Source organism: Symphodus melops (genome assembly GCF_947650265.1).
Source record: "Symphodus melops genome assembly, chromosome: 4".
Classification (NCBI taxonomy): Eukaryota; Metazoa; Chordata; class Actinopteri; order Labriformes; family Labridae; genus Symphodus; species Symphodus melops.
Genome location: NC_136694.1, coordinates 3461028 through 3477728, shown reverse-complemented (window position 1 = coordinate 3477728; position 16701 = coordinate 3461028). Strand labels below are relative to the sequence as shown.

At 46.0% G+C, this 16701-nt stretch overlaps 1 protein-coding gene across 1 annotated transcript in view; it reads right to left on the bottom strand.

Annotated features, from left to right (window-relative positions):
• plxnb1b (plexin b1b) overlaps nt 1-16701 on the bottom strand; it is a 103640-nt gene that overhangs the window by 5689 nt on the left and 81250 nt on the right. The window contains exons 12-34 of the mRNA XM_079342561.1: nt 15919-16027; nt 13378-14346; nt 12537-12671; nt 12284-12406; nt 12086-12179; nt 11725-11891; nt 11444-11595; nt 11177-11282; nt 9640-9776; nt 8955-9131; nt 8605-8839; nt 8243-8485; nt 6613-6792; nt 6362-6510; nt 5015-5115; nt 4467-4684; nt 3571-3749; nt 3421-3487; nt 1665-1811; nt 1395-1560; nt 547-650; nt 366-450; nt 103-269 (exon numbers count right to left, since the gene is read on the bottom strand). Of these exons, the coding sequence (XP_079198687.1) occupies nt 103-269; nt 366-450; nt 547-650; nt 1395-1560; nt 1665-1811; nt 3421-3487; nt 3571-3749; nt 4467-4684; nt 5015-5115; nt 6362-6510; nt 6613-6792; nt 8243-8485; nt 8605-8839; nt 8955-9131; nt 9640-9776; nt 11177-11282; nt 11444-11595; nt 11725-11891; nt 12086-12179; nt 12284-12406; nt 12537-12671; nt 13378-14346; nt 15919-16027 (4210 nt within the window). The remainder of the gene's footprint in view (nt 1-102; nt 270-365; nt 451-546; nt 651-1394; nt 1561-1664; nt 1812-3420; nt 3488-3570; nt 3750-4466; nt 4685-5014; nt 5116-6361; nt 6511-6612; nt 6793-8242; nt 8486-8604; nt 8840-8954; nt 9132-9639; nt 9777-11176; nt 11283-11443; nt 11596-11724; nt 11892-12085; nt 12180-12283; nt 12407-12536; nt 12672-13377; nt 14347-15918; nt 16028-16701) is intronic.

Below are 16701 nucleotides of genomic sequence, written 5' to 3'. Positions count from 1 at the left end.
GTGTGTGTGTGTGTGTGTGTGTGTGTGCGTGCGCGTGTGTGCGTGCGTGTGCGTGTGCGTGTGTGTGTGCGCGTGCGTGCGTGTGTGTGTGTGTGTGTGTACCTTCATGGAGAGCAGGCGGGTCAGGTAGATCTCGGGGATGGCCTTGGCCCTCTCTCTCTCCCTCAGGCTGCCTCTGCGGTGTTTGGGCAGCTCGGGCTCCTCGCTGGCTTTCACCAGATGCCACAGCCTCACTCCACCTTCATCTGCGTCCTCCAGCATCGGAGTCTCTGCAGGAGGAAGACATCACAAAGCCTCATTTAGTCACAGTGAGCCACCTGCTGTGACGCCCTACTGCACCAGAGACAACAACACTGCTAACTCACTCTCTCCTGCCACGTAGTCGTGGTTGTCATGGTGAATGTGTTTGGTGTGACGAGGGACCAGCGCTACCGTTGCACCGTCTGGGACCTGATGAACACAACCAGGCATACAGTCAGCATTATCTCACCACGAACAGAAAGAGTAGAGTTAGATGGAGTGCTGCAGGGGAAGTGTGAACCGTACCTTGTAGTGCTGTAACGTATTCAGACGTTTCCAGTTGCCCTGAACGACAGACGTCAAATCCTCGTCCGACAGGATGAGATGACCGGCAACACCCGACCTCCACTCTGAACAACACACAGACATGATCCATTATAGTGGGACATGTCAAACCTATTCAAATAACATGGTGCTAATGTAGCATTAGCCACGATTGTGTTTCAAAACCCGCCTCAAAACACACTTACATACTCGATGGCTTTTAACGTTCAATAAGCCATCCATCGCTCTGTTAGTCTCGTGTTACACTGGACTCAAGTAGTTTCTTAAGGATAAGAATAAACTTTATTGATTCCCCAATGGGGGAAATTTAGTTATACAGCATCAAAAACAGGAAATATAAACAGCAAGTTAAAAGTAAAAAAAACCCCCAGCTACCAGCATGTTTACATGAATTAAATGTTATGTTGTTGCCGTCTATTTCTTTATTATTTTCTGTTTTTTTTTATTTTTTATCTGCACTATTCAGCTCTTTGGCTCAACTGTGTTGTGTGTAAAGTGTGATGTTAATAAAGTTGAGTTGAGTTGGGACGACCCAATGACCTGTCCCTTCTTTCAGAGTGTGTATACGAATGCACATGGCTGATGTCACCAGATTGGGACACGTTGTCAAACAATATGTGTCTTCACTCCAGCTAGTGTTTTTTGCACAGTGAAGGTTCTTCAGTCAGGATTCACAGCATCTTTTTAATGTGAGATCACTTTGGTGAAGAGGAACTTTGTTGTATTTATTCCTGTCTGCCTGTAGGGGGCACCACCGGACCACAAATAAAAACACTTGAACACCAACGTGAAGATGTAAAGCTCCTCACCCAGGTCCAGCGTGTCGGCGTGCGGTCTGTGGGAGAAGGAGGTGCTCTTGTACACCTGATCCAGAAGCTTCTCTTTCACCTGAGTGATGGTGTCGATGTCTAAGACTTTAGAGGGCAGCGGCTGGCTCTCATTCACTCCTCCGCCCTGAACCAACACATTCAGAGTCTGCAGGAGGACAAAAACATTTTTAATTAAAAAAAAAAAAAAGGTGAGGAGTCGAGGTGGATGTGGATTCCTTAATGAGATGCAAAGGTCAGATCTGTCCTCACCAGGGTCTTGTACTCCACGTCCTCTCGCAGCAGGCGGTTGTCATTCAGGGTGTACTTGGCCTTCCCCGTCACAGCGTCCACCGGCCCTTTATCTACCTGGTGCTTTATTGCCCTGAACAGCATGTAGAGAGACTCCCCCGCAGAGTCCTGCACAAACAAAACCAACAACCACAGACATGCCAAAGTTAATTAGTTGAAGCCGAACTCGCTCTGTGGGAGAGAACGAACCGCTCACATAACGTGGACGTAAGAACAAGAACGTATCTGAACCTGTGACGAATCACTGACTGACAGACTCTGAGCTGTGCTCAGCTACTTCCACAAAATCACATTTCCAGACATAATTTAACTACCGTAAATTCCGGACTATTGAGCGCACCTGGATATAAGCCGCACCGGCTAAAAATAAGTAAATAAATGTATTTGTACATATATAAGCCGCACTTGATTATAAGCCGCAGGTGTCCACGCTATAACAAGAGCTATTTACACGGAAAGACGTGACACAAAAACATTGTTTTAACTTTTAATTAAATACGTACTACTGGTAACATCCGCAAATACGAAGCCTAGTGGAAATCCTTGATCGAACAGTGTCTGTAACGCGGCTGATTACCGTAATACATTTCACAAGAAAAAGTCCATCCATTCACTGCCTCAGAATGACTTCATTACTCACTTCCTCAGTCTCTTTTTCGTTGTCGCTGTCAGTTTCAACTTTACGTGCAGCAGCTCTGTTAGCTTCTTTGACAGCCAGGTCGATCGCCTTTAACTTGAAAGCTGCATCATATGTATTTCTCCGTGTGTTTTCCATGATGAGGGTGCGTGCATAAAGCGCAAAATGACTGATATTAAGATCCGATGTGACGAGGACAAATGTTTTTGCGGCACAAGCTCATTGTCCCCCAAGAAAAATCCATGAATACGCCGCATCGTTTTAAAAGCCGCAGTGTTAAAAACGTGACAAAAAAGTAGCGGCTTATAGTCCAGAATTTACGGTATTTCCTTAAACTTGATTGACAGACTTTTTTTCTTTAAACTCAGCATGTGTGTTTTAATTCCCCTCGACACTTTACAAATGTCACAACATTCATCTGTTCATCAAAGTGCGCTGCCTTCAAACCTCTAAGCACGCATTGGGAAGATAATTTAAATGAACGACCAAGAACTTGTCTGAGATGTGAACACGTCACCTCTATTCTGACAATGTGAAGCTTTCTGTCCACAGTAAGAATACTGACTGCATCCTTAAAGGACAAGAAGGATAAAGGGACAGCTGTTTAGCTTTGCAGCTAGCGTGCGAGTCAAAGGTAACAAACGTCCCCGCTCAAAACCTTCTGACAAAGAACAAGAAGATATACACTATTAATCCTGCAGGAGGAGACTCTATATTACACTCAGTTGTTGAACATGAGACACACAGACACAGACAGGATCCTGTGAGCTAACTAACAGAGAGAGAGTGAGTGCTCCTGAGCTGGGGGGGTCGAGGACAACTCTGCAGTGCTCAGGAAGTAAACAGGCACCACTGCAGCAACCAGACCAATTTCTAGATTTGGCCCGCAACCGGACTTAAACCGGTCAGGAAACTAACTGAGCGTCTATCACCGACAGTTTATCCACATTAACTCAAAACTGTGATGTTTCTAAGAACTTGCCCGTTTAATTTTTTGTAACAGTTTTGACTGAGGTGGCATTTTGTTTATTTTGCAGCTGTAGAAGCTCTAAAGCACCCATGTCCTATTTGTTGACTGACCCTGAGAAAAGCATAGAGGCAGATGGACATCCAGTTGGTCAGCAGCTTCTCCACCACCGTCTCCGTGCTGCGAAGAAAAGCACAAGTTCAACCTCAATCTTAAATTAATACACTTTGTAGTCACACTCCAATCCTCCTCCTCCTCCTCACCGTCGCAGCATCAGTTTGGGATTCTTGGCCACATACTGCTCCACCAGGTCGTTGAGGAGAGTTTTGAGGATGTCGGTGAAATACTCCAGCTTGCCGTGCAGGGACACAGTCAGCAGAGAGGCCACGTACGCCCGGTCTCTGGGGGAGAAAGTCCGCTGGCTCTCCAGAGTGTGAATGAACTGAGAGAACAGGGAGATTAATCAATCTGCTCAAACCCAAGCCCTACTTTTACATGTCGTTGTTGTTGTTGTTGTTGTTGTTGTTGTTGTTGTTGTGTGTAAATGACCAGTAGATATAAACTGTCCTGGAAAACATCCAAATGATTTCCTGAGCCATCAGTCCAAACGCAGCTGGAACATAATCCCCGCTGGACGACGAGGTCGGTCAGAGTGCGTCCACTAAATGTGTTTGTTTTTGCCACTGACGGCCTCTGATTGTTGTTCTAAGTCGCTCACAGCATTACATAAAAGATCCCTAAAGAGATCTTTTTTCTTTAACCAGGAAACAGCTGTTTCATCGCATCGGCGTACAGGCATCAGACGCCAATCGGCAACTTAACCGCACAGAACAGAAAAGTTTCAAGTCAACAGCTGCATGAGAGGTCATACTTTGACTAAATGGATCAGGTAGATATAACTCCACCGTCCACTGTTCTGTCTGTGGATGATTCTGTAAAATGAGGTTCGATGCTTTTAAAAGAAGGATTTGATGGCTCCTTGTTAATGCCAGACGCCTTCACTACATTCAAAGCGTGTACTTAGACAAGGGGGGCGTTTTCCCTGAAAGTTAATTGTGCAGCCATTAAAGCTGCGTTGGGGCTGCAGGCCGACGGGAAACGACTGGGATGTTTCATTTACAAATACAGGCTGGAGAGTGAGGATGCTGAAGACGAGTACCTTGGTGAGGAAGAGTTTACTGTTGAGCAGGTTGGACAGCTGCACCAGACCCTGCTCCACCGTCTGCCGCCGACACTCCTGAACGTCCAGGTCTCTCCTCAGAGGAGACTCTCTGTGGCCGGGGAAGAAAATGCGCTCGGCGTACTTCCTGTAGTCGAGGAACGGGATGCCGGTGCCCACCAGGTCGCTGGACATGTCCATCATCTCCGTCATCAGGTCTGAGTCGGGGGGGGGGGGAGAGGAGGACAGGGTGGATCAGGGCTTTCTACACTGTATTACATTCAAAGTGTGCTGGGGGGGCAGCTGTGTTGGGAGGTAGCAGCAGCTAAATATTGACACTGGACTAAAATTAACTTCCTCTGGTGCAGACGTGTGGGATGAGAGGAACATTTGATCCAGGACGAATGATGTAATGGGATGATTTCACGAGGCCGGTGTAAAAACAAAGTGGATCTGTTCCCCTCCTTGAAATCAAATAAACTTTCCCCTCCCTCCCTCCTCCCTCTCCTTCCTGCTCTCTCTCTCTCCTTTCGTCGCATCACTCTTACCGGTGAACTCTTTTTTGCAGCGGTCCCTCACGCTGGTCTCCAGGTTCTCCAGTTGGATCTGGACCTTCTTGTAGTCTCTCAGAGCCTGCTTACTCTTCCTCCTGACAAGGAGACGAACAAGGAAGGAGGGCGGGGTCAGACAGGGACAGAGCACAGAGGACCAGTAACACCAGTCTCACACTGGATCAGTGGGATCCACTAAACCTGTGAAAAAGTTGACTCAAGTAATTTGAGCCAACAACCCCCCCCCCCCCCACCACCGCTAAGGATCGGGGTTAATCACGGAGTCAAGCTGGGTCAGAAAATGGAAACACTACCTGATTTGGTGACACCCAAAGGTGAGGACACCGATCCCCTCTCACTGCGGTGTCCTGCTCATAGTGTGCGATAATGCTGTCTGTCCAAATGCTCCGTTCCTTCAAAGCTTTGAACTAAGACTGAACTACAGCTCCCATGATGCTTGGTAGATATGATAACACAGTCACACTACTTTCAGCAGAGTGAGTTTTAGCCTGCCACACTTTACTGAGCTTCCTTTCAATACATTTTAAATGCTGATGAGCAGTAAAGTCCCAACCTGAAACATGCTGAGCAGCATCTCTCATACAGCCACATTACATAGCTACACATCACTGTTATTCATTCACGGACAGTTTTATTCTGACTGAGGTTTTCAGACTGCACAGTCTGTCTTCTCCGTTTGCTCTCGTTCTTTAATTCAGAGTTTAACAGGAAGAACGTTCTTTCAATTCCCTCTGGTTCTTTAGTTCTGACTTCACTCTATCAACAGGAGCCACTGCACACCGAGGAGATCACTTCAATCTTTTCATGTTTGTAGTAGCCGTGACGTGCACTGGTGTTTTATGTTACGGTGTCACTGTTTGAATAACTCTGGTCCTTATTGCTTCATGTTGTAATAAAACTTTAGGTTCTTAAGTGCCTGCAGATGGAAACTAGCTCGAAGCTAACTCTGGTGCAATACAACAAATGACAACATTTATGTTTAATATTGCATATGGTCCCTTTACAAATATAAAGTTGAATTAAACTTAAACAAAATCAAAACCCAAAACAAACTCTTTCCTGAATAAACCTGAAACTGTTGAACACCCTGCTGGTTGATAACTGTGTTGCCTTTGCTTTCTCACACCTGACTTCATTTTATAGCTCTTGAGAGGTAAAGTCGGGTGATGCTGTGCTCAGGCGCTGAAAAGAAAAAACCTTGAACTGCACAACAGCAGCTGGCAGCGACAACAAGGTGAGCAGGCTTGCAAAAAAGTTTCCCCCCTGTGTTTTGTAGAAGAAGGTGAATCGGTGTAGACAAGAACATAAAGTCCAGACACTGACCTGTAAATCAGCACGATGATGAGGACGATGAGAGCGACAAACGACGCACCGACTCCGACTCCAATCTGAGCCTCGAGGGGAAAGGTGGCCAGGCCCAGGTTGTCATACTGAACCTTTCCCAGCGAGAAGTTTAGGTTGCCCATTTGGACCTGAAACACACACACACACACACACACACACACACACACACACACAGTGTCAGGCGTGGTCCAGGTCAGGCGCTCACACTGTAAAACGTGCAGAGGACTCACGGTGAACTCGGGCAGGCTGTCGGAGCCCTCGCGCTTCCTGCCGTTGTGTGCCGGTGCAGGCTGCTGAGGTGGAGGCTCACAGTACAGATGGTTTCTGGTTAAAGTCTTCACGGCGCACACACCCTCCCCGACCAACACAACCACCTCGTCCTTCGTGATGGCCAGATCCAGGTTTTCACCCTGAGAGCAAAAAAAGAGCATCTCATGTAACTTCTACTTCTTCTCAAGCTGAATGAAATCATTGACAAGACTTGATTTTATACGTTTGTGTAGCGTTTTAGGATCACAAACTCTGAACGCTCTCTTCAATAGAATAGACTAGAATGCCTTTATTGTCATACAAATTGTACAACACGATTACTTAGCTTCACCTTAAAGTGCACGCAGGTAAAAACAAAAACAACAAGAAGAATATAAAAAGTGACTCTAGTTAAGGTGAGGTGGGATATGTGTGGTAGGACTCATTTACTGTTCGCAGCATACTAAAATTGAATGGATATGACAGACATATCAGATTACTTATTGCACAGTACGAAATGTAAACTATAGCAGGGTGTAAAATATAAATAATGCACTGTATTGGGGAGAGCCATGAGCCGCTGCATCCGTGCGCGCCGCCATCTTGGATCGAAGATCTTTTCAACTTTTCCCTGAACGTACGCGTCGATCGGTCTCTTGGCGGTATTTAGCCTTAGATGGAGTTCACGACCCGCTTCGAGCTGCATTCCCAAACAACCCGGATATTTGAGGACTAAAACAGTTCAGTCTTTTAAATATATATTTTGTTTTTCAATATTCTAACAGACACTCTTCTGTTCCTGTACGCAAACACTAACACTGTGATGGAAAACAAAAAGAATGGATTCAAACTCATTTCCCACAGCGACGTGAAGATTTTTCTGATTTTAACAGACAGCTTGTCCTTCTTTGTTAATCGTGGCATTCACTTTGACATCTGATGCAACAACAATTCACTCAAGAGTGGAATACCCCAAAAACCACTTTGGATGTTTAATGGAGCATTTAAAAAAAAAAAAAAAAAAAAAACGCTCACGGTCCCCGGAGAATAAATCTTCTTAAATAGTTATGAAATGGTGTCAAATGTAAATGTCGGCTTGTCAAGTTTGGTTTCCTCTTATTCTGCCTCGGCTGCGTTCTTCTTTTATTAAGTTAAATGTTAAAGGCCAGAAGTCACACCTCAGGTCCTGGTTCCACATTCAACATATAATACTGACACTGTTAGCATGGCTTCAAGCTGTTTGTCTCACAAATAATGTGATGACTGGAACATTGCACAGTTCTTTTTGTGTAAGTGAGGAGAGATGATGAGAAGCAAAGGGCCAAGGACTAATGTAATTCACTTTGGATAAAAGCGTCTGCTAAGTGACTTGTAGAACTGTAGGATTCGAACCCACAGCCACGAAGATGAGGACTATAACCTCTGCACATGTAGTGCATGACGTAACCACAAGGCTAACCGTATATTTACGTTTCAGATATACGGGGCTCATGTGGATGAAATATTACCTTTAGTTAGGAAGAGGCAGAATGAACCGGTCGACTCTGGTGTACATGTATCACAAAGACTTCACGCAGGGCGTTTCGTCCTGTTGATACTTCTCCCTCTTACCTCCAGCTGGATGAAGCTGCCGGGGTTGTAGCGGTAGGCTTTCATCTTGTCCTGCTGGTTCAGGTCCTTCAGGGTGGGGTTGGGTTCGTAGCTGAAGGGCTGGGTGTTCAGAGCGCTGAAGTCAAAGCGCAGGTTGTCCAGCAGAAACTGCACCGTGACCTTTGAACCCCAGACGGACGAGTCCACCACAGGGGAGCGACACAAGATGAGGGTGGAGGAGTTCACCTCACAGCGCTCCACAAACTGACGAGACGGAAAGACGTGAAGGTGAGGAAGACACTTGTTTTAGTTTAGAAGTAAAAAACCCAGAACACACACGTGCACACACACACACGCACACACACACACAAACACACACACACCTCTTTGACGGAGCACTGCGGGTCTCCAGGACAGATGTGGTCAGGAAGCATCCTTGCTGGCCTTCCCAAAGTCTTCCCTCTGTCCTCCTGCTGCTGCTCTCCACTTCTCTTCCTCCTCCTTCGCCTCCTGCCTTTATTCTGGCTGAGCGACTCTAACGGGGAGACGGTCACCACCATCCAGGGCTCCTGCACCACGTCCAGGTTGTGGCCTGACACGTAGATCAGCCGCCCACCACTGGAACCACCAAGAAAACTTCTCTGTGAACTTTTACCTTCCTACTTTTGCACCTTGTTTTTTTTTTTTCCCCTGAAATACAACGAGAGGGAGGAGAGATGAAGCTCATACTCACACCAGGAAGCTCTTTGCAGGCATGGCGTGGGTGATGTTGGGGTTGTTTGTGTAGCGGTAGGCGGGAGAGTTGAGGTGGCGTTGGCTGCTGTGGTAATGCAGGGTGACCCGGTGGTCTCCGGTCTTATTACTGCTGCCTGTCACGCACTGAACACTGGACCTCTGCACCTCCGACACGCTGAGGAGGAAGAAGAGGAGAAACAGATTCATAAAAGATGTGACCTTTCACTGACCCAAGGTCGAACACCCCCCCCCCCCAATCCATCCATCCAGTCCTTTGTTTGTGGTCTGCATAAGTCTTGCCACACAAGTAAGACAAGTTGGACTCTGGTAAGAAAATACCCTGCCCTCCCCTGGTATCTCCCCCATGGACTCCACCTCCAGTAAAACGTTTGCACAGGTGCGCCATTTAAAGAGACACACACCAAAACGGAGCGTTCAGAGAGAGCTGGTTTCTACAGAGTCACAAACCTCCTCTGCTGCTTGATTCATGTTATATTTGGACCAAAGACACAGAAACACAGATGTTTCATTGAGGGGGACTGTTTGAGGAGGTAGAAAAGGGGGAGAATATGTCCTTCATAAATTTAGCTCAACATGATACTGAACTGGTTCTACAATCCCAGCTTGTACAGAGATCACTCTCATTTGAGAGCTATAAAATGGTTTTGCGGCTGTAGCCTTACATGTTACAGGGAACCCCTCCCACAGTGACGGTGAGGTCAGAGGCACGTCCTGTCAGAAGGTTTCGGCCGGTGATGGTCAACGTGGTTCCTCCAGCTTTGGGCCCTCTCTCAGGAGACACACCCATCACAAACGGGTCCTAAGAGGAAGGAGAGCATACGAGCAGAAAGGATGTAAACAACACCACTAATACACAGACAGGCAGATTCAGAAACAGCTGTGCTTGAAGACTGTATTATACATTATGAATCTGGAGTGACCCCTTCCTCCAAGGAGTCATGTCTTCAAATTGCCCCCCCCCCACAGCTTTTTAACACAAACTCAAAATCCCATCACTTAGTCAAGCATTCAGTGTTTCCTTTAAAGTGTTCCTCTTTGTAAATCTCATAAATACTTTGTCAGTGAGTCATTGTAGAACATCAGTTCTCACTGTACGACAGCATCGTTAACGCACGACCACAGCTCACACTGTACGGCCAACTGTCTGAAGCTCACAGCGTTAAATCTGGACAGAGCCTTCACAGTGTCAAAAGAAAAGTACCACAGATGGAGGTTATTTCCAGTCGCCTCATATGCACGGCTGAAATAACATTCACACCAACACCGTGCAAAAAAACCGCTCTCGAGGATACGATCTGCATCCCCATCATCACAAGCTTACGAGCAGCTAAATCTAAAGAAAATATCCGCTGTCAGCTGGGCGTCTGCAGATATTTCTGCCAACGTTTCTTTCATGAATGGAGAGGGAAAACAGATTATACAGGCCTGCCTGCGGTTGCCATGGTGATTTCACATGCTGTCAGTCAGTTTGTGCAGGAGAAATCAGGAAAAAAAAAAAAGAAAGTCCTGCATAAGAGGAATCGCCTCGTGGCTCTGCAAACACTTTGTGACTGTGTGCAGTCGTATGACCAAAATATCACGTTATCATATGTCAGAAATTCATGCGACCAGTCAGGAGCAGCTGAGCGGGCCATGCTCGGCTGTCCTGCATCAATGAACACTGCAAGACTAACAACGTGTTAGCAGGCTGAAAGCCGGCTCGAATCAACATCACTCGGACTGAAATCGCAGCGTGTACACCTTTAATTTAAGACACTTTGTATTTGTCAACGACATTACCTTCCATGCAGCTTATTCAAGTTGGGACTGTTCATGAAGTTACATTTTCTCTTGCGTCAGGATGTGTTGCTTTCCTTTTCTATTTTTAAGATTTATTTCGGGGCTTTTTATACCTTTATCGTAGAGACAGGACAGTGGACAGAGTTGGAAATCAGAGACAAAGGAAAAGGGGAAGGACATGCAGGAAAAGAGCCACGGCGCCCCAGTGTGCTGCTTTTCTATGTTGCACTGTTGTAGAATAACTGACGGCTGCTGGTGAAGACATCTTTATCAGACATTATGAAGACAGATTTAAATCTTAGGATTTCCCATTTATAAAACTCCTGATGTGCATGTACCTGATATTGTAATTGCTGGTTGTGATATTCTTTAGATACTCCTTACTTACTGCAACAACGTACATTTCCTCTATTTATCTACCTGGTAACTGAATGTCTGGCTGGAAATGCCAAACTCTCCTCCGCTCACTTTAACAGACACAGGGCCTATCTTCTCTCCTCCGCTCGCTTCGGTCCTGCACACAATCCTGAAAGACAGACATCACTCTTTGATTTAATGCATGTGAAAGTATTCTTGTAAAGGACTTCTAGCAAGGCTTCATTTCAATCCAGTCAGAATTCTTAAAAAAAAAAAAAAAAGCATCTAAAACAACGTAAAACAGTGCACCCAGCAGCTGTGCTTCCATACCTGGAGGACACCTCATACAGGTGGGGGATGACGGTGCAGGGAACCTCAGCCACTAACACAGAGCGGAGGATGTCTTCAGCCTTCTGGCCGAGGTTGGAGCCGGAGATGGTCACCGGTGTGCCGCCGTCCAGCAGACCAGAGAGAGGCTCGATCTGAGGGAAGAGGAGAAAAACTGAATTATAACCAAAAATTAAAGGATGAACTTCAACATCACAGATCTCAGTGTTAACTCTGAAGGCAAAGAACGGAGATGCATGAAAAGGTCACAGGTCAGTACTCACAGAGTGGATGACTGGAGCGGGGCACGTCTGCTCTACTGGTTCACTGCACGAGTCTGAATACAGACAGCTGGCATGAGCACCACTGCACCAAACACAGCCGTACTTGTGGTCAGCTGTGTGGCAGCGGCTGCAGTCGGAGCGTCCCACAGAGCAGTCATACAGAGTCACTGAGGACAGAGCAGACACAGGAGAGCATCGGGGTCAATGGTGTCAACATCGGGTGCTGTGGCCAAGATAGTCAAACTAGTTCTGCTTTTTATTCAGGTTTTTTTTTTTGGCCCTCAAGGTGCGATGAGGGGAGAAAAGGCAGAATCAGGATATTACACGCAGACCCAGTCTCATATAAAAAAAAGATCCTCACCGTAGAGATCAGGAGAGCTGTCCACGTGGAACGTGTCCCTCCTCTTCACATACACCATGGCATTGTATTCCTCAAGTGGAGCGGAGTACGTGTACTGGACAACAAACAACAGATTGTTCATTATTTTATTATTTGGAATCTTTTAGTGTATTTTCCCTGCATGACCAACATTTCTTCACATCCTGCTCAGTTTCAGACCTGGTGCAGTTGACAGGTGATGTCATAGTTGGATGGATTCTTGTCGTCAGTCTCCACGTAGGCGTCCACCACCACAGTCTGCCCCTCGATGACCAGCACACACTCGTAGTCCAGATCTGAGTCCTACACACGAAGACCGATGTTCAGTGAGGGGACCGTAAAGCAGGCAAATAAAGAGAGACTGTGTGTGTGTGTGTGTGTGTGTGTGTGTGTGTGTGTGTGTGTGTGTGTGTGTGTGTGTGTGTGTGTGTACCTGGTAGAGGTGCAGGTTGCGTGCCAGGAGTGTGATCTTTCTCTCCACTTTAACAGGCAGCAGTGATGAACCCTGGACCTTCTCCACGCAGGGACAAGCTGAGGAACCCCAGCTGACATAAGAGCCCTCATCCCCCTGTTACCCAATACACACACATACCAAGAATAAAAAAACAATGTCAACACATCCTCACCTTTTGAGTTGCATTGTGGGTAATGTAGGCTCCAGGTTTTGGACAAAAAAACTGTTATGTGGATATTATCTAAAGGCCTGATTTACAACATTGATGTAAAATGTCGAGTACTGTAGAAGCAAAGTTTGAAACAAACACGTCTTACTGTATGGAGGAAGTGTTGTAAAAATATCACCTCTATCTGGCTAATCTTATGCTATCTAATATTATGCACGTATGTTTTGAAAATCTCCATTTATGCCTTTATTTTCATACACTACAAATCTCCTGTAAGCACTTGACCCTTAAGAAGAGTCAAAGGTCAATGAAGGGTTAAAAATGGTATTCCTGGTAACAAAAAAACATGTTGAAAGTGATGCTGAGCTGCAAATGATAAGAAAAAAAAAAACTGGAAATATGAGAACATTTACAGAGAAACAACTGCTGCAGCTCCCGGTGGAGCAGTTGTTTTTCCAGGGATCAGTCTAAAACAGGGGAAAGCAAAACAACAAAAAGATCACAGGTGTGTGACAGCGGAGGAAGAGCAGGGAAAACAAGGGCACACAGGGAAGCCTGTTGTTCCTGCAGCAGGAGCACGGAGTCCAGCAAGGAGGCTGCTGAAACTCTGAGAAGAAGAAGAAGAAGGAGGAGGGAGGCGGCTGGACTCACCGGGAGGAAGGCGTCAGCTGAATCATACAGGTAGTCCAGCTCTGAGTCAGAATCCATGAGTTTGGGGTAGGATGGGGGGGCGTGATCAACCTCACCGTCACCTGACAACACAGCAGCCGCTGAAAACGAGGTTGTGTCGTTTTCTGGCTCAGCGTGGACATCGGGGTCTTCTTTGTCTGGCATCAGGAGCACATCTGAGGGGGCGTCTGGGATTCCTCTTTCAGTCTGAGAGTCCTGTGTCGGTCCTGGAGTGGGAGCATGGGTTAGATCCAGGTAGAGGGAGGGCTCAGGGTCATCAGGTTCGCTCATTGGGAAGGGCAGTGGAAGCGGAAAGCCGGATGAGGTCGGAGTTGGAGGCTCTGCCAGGCTTAAAGCCCCCTCAGCCTCCTGGGCGTCGTCGGTGGCCGATTCAGTCACAATGCTCAGGCCGGGGGAGTCGGGATCTTCAGACGGGATAATCAAAGGCATCACAGGATCCAGATCTTCGCTTAAAGCTTCAGCTGTTGTCACAGGTTCAAAAACTACGACTCCCACGAGGACGGTGGGTGTCACCGCGTCGCCTTCACTGTCACTTTTTGTAACTACAAGCTCCCTCGCTTCAGTCTCTTCCTCCGTCTCCGTGGTGACCTCTGGAGGAGGAGGCGTGGTAGGTGCAGGTGTGGTGGAGGGCAGGGTGGTGTCCGGCTGAGATGGCGGGGTGGTGGGTGGGGTGGTCGGCTCAGGGGTGGTGGTTGTAGTAGTCGTCGTAGGTGGGGTTGTGGGTGCAGGAGTGGTGGTTGGCTCCTGAGTGGTTGCTACAGTAACCGGGGCAGCAGTTGTCGTGGGCGTGGTAACGGTTGTTGATTTTGTTGTTGTTGTGGGGGTTGTTGTCATGGTGGCGGTTGTTGGGGCAGCCGTTGTGGTGGTGGTGGATGTTGTGATGACTTTAAAAGGTTTGATGGTGGGAGGAGCTGAGGTGGGGAGTTTAAACTGGAGGAGGGAGGAGGAGGAGGAGGAGGAGGGAGGAGGAGGACATGAGGAGAGGGTGAGTCAAAAATAAAAATCTAATGGACAAAGGGAAATGGAAATAAAAACCAATAACTGAACAGAAATATGATTCATAACACATAACCTGCTGTTATTGTGTTATTGATGCTTACGACACGTGCAAAGCAGTGATTTTAGTTACAAAAACGTGAACTTTGACCATTTCTTACCTTTAGAAAAATACTCATGAGGAGTTCACACTGCAAGCTCAGAACAGACACTGAATTTGACTTTGTTTGGTGTCCGCTTTAACTTAGATTGATAGTAACTGTGTGGTGCAGCTGACAAACAAAGAAGAGGAAAGGTAGCCTGGAGATATATCTGGTGTTTTATTTATCAGCCATTCTCTCTGCCTCATTTAAGTTGTCCTGAGGCAGCCTGAGGATTTTAAATCTTAGGATGATTTTCGGAGCAAACGGATGGTAGCAGGGAATTAAAGATATTTAAATAGATAATTCCACGGGTGACAACAGACTAATTTAGACCGATGTTTCAAGGCAAGATATTTGTGCCCCTGTGATGTTTCACTTCAGTTTAGATGTTGTGGAGACGTAGGAGGTTTAAAAAGGGATCCATCCATCGCCTTAACAGAGGCGTTACTGGGCAGAGACAGGATTGGCCGAGCTAGCGCAGCGTGTGTGTGTGCGTGCGTGTTTGTGTGAATGGCTACGCAATATAAAGTCACATACTGAGACACCAATATTATGTATTTACAGAATCAATATGAATGTCTTCAGACATGATGACCTCGTTACAGTGCTGTAGCAGAACTGCAGTCTGAAAAGAGCTAATGCTAGCATGATGGTCAACATGCTAAACTAGCTAAACATCTGGGACACTGAGGACACCTGTCTTACCAAGCAGCACAAATAACTTCAGTGTTGTTATCTGAAAGTGAGGTACTTCTTCTGTCATAATTTTTTTCCTATTCATTTCCTTTTTGTATGTGCCTCAAGCTAAGGTTAGCAACAACTGCTAACAGGTACTGTGTTCTGTTGTTTCTTTGGTACAACAAGCAAGCAAGCAAGCCAGGACTGCAGATGTTACTTTTCATTACTGCAACATTATTTTATAAATCCAGAGATGCACACACATCCAATGTACTTAGTTTACAAATTAGCATTCATGTCGATATCATCAATGGATGAAGCCAAAAACCAAAGAGACGGGTATACTTTCTTAGTTGTCAATCTTTGAGTCAGTGTTTGTGTTTTCGGGTATATTTTTGGAATCTGATTACTTTTTTTTTTGTCACACTCAGCATATCTTCACATTACACAATACATTTTTTTGTTTGCTTTTATTTTGGGTAATTGTCTGAACAGCAACTAAAAAGAGATGTTAGATTTTTTAATTTAAATATCAGCAGATATTTTTCACGAATCCATAACTTTTCTCACAAAACTTCAAACTACAAACACCTTGTTATGTGGTTATATTGTGACAGTGTAAAATGAAGACTACTCATATTGATAGTTTGCTATAGTTGTATCAGTTACTGATTGAGTAACTTACATGGTGGTTGTAAATGACCACCCCCTCCTCACAGGTGGGCTTGTGGGTACACAGGTGCTGGTGAACGCACCAGTTGCAGCCCCATCTGCTCGTCACACAACCACGACAGCTGCAGAGAAACAACAGATCACAGAGTTTAATGATAGCGTCTGTGGAAGAACTAGAAGAAAGACGAAAAATAAAAGCTAAAGGAGAGGCAAACAAGGAGTCAGGGTCGGAAACCATGGAGAAGATAATGAAGAGAGGGTCCAACAAAAGAAGTGTGGGCTTGGAGGAGAGGATGATGTAGAGATAGAAAGGTAGAACTGAGAGCACAGCATAATCAGATCACATCCAATCTGGTCGCCGTGGTAAGAAAGGTCAGCGATCTAATTGGATAGAGCCTCAGGTTTGATCAGAGTGCAGGAACAAGGAGAGAGAGAGGCTGATGTGTGGAAACATAGTGATGGATGTTACATGCAGCCATCCTAGGATTTAATATTCACAACACATTTTTAACAATTGGATTCAGGGCTAATGTCTATTTTCATAAGGTCGAACCAGACGCAGTCAGTCTGCAGTGGAAAGCGTACCTTTTGTGCTTTAAATCTGAATTTTTTCAATTCGCGCTCCAGCTGTCTGCACGACAGTCCTGTTGTGCTGAGCATGTTTGTGCAGACACAAGAGTGTGGTGAAACCAACAGAGAAGTTTAGAAAGATTTCTGAAAGCATGATTACGCCAAATAGAGATTTATCCTGATCCTAAACCAGTACCAGAACCAATCGTGGAGGAGCTGGAGATGG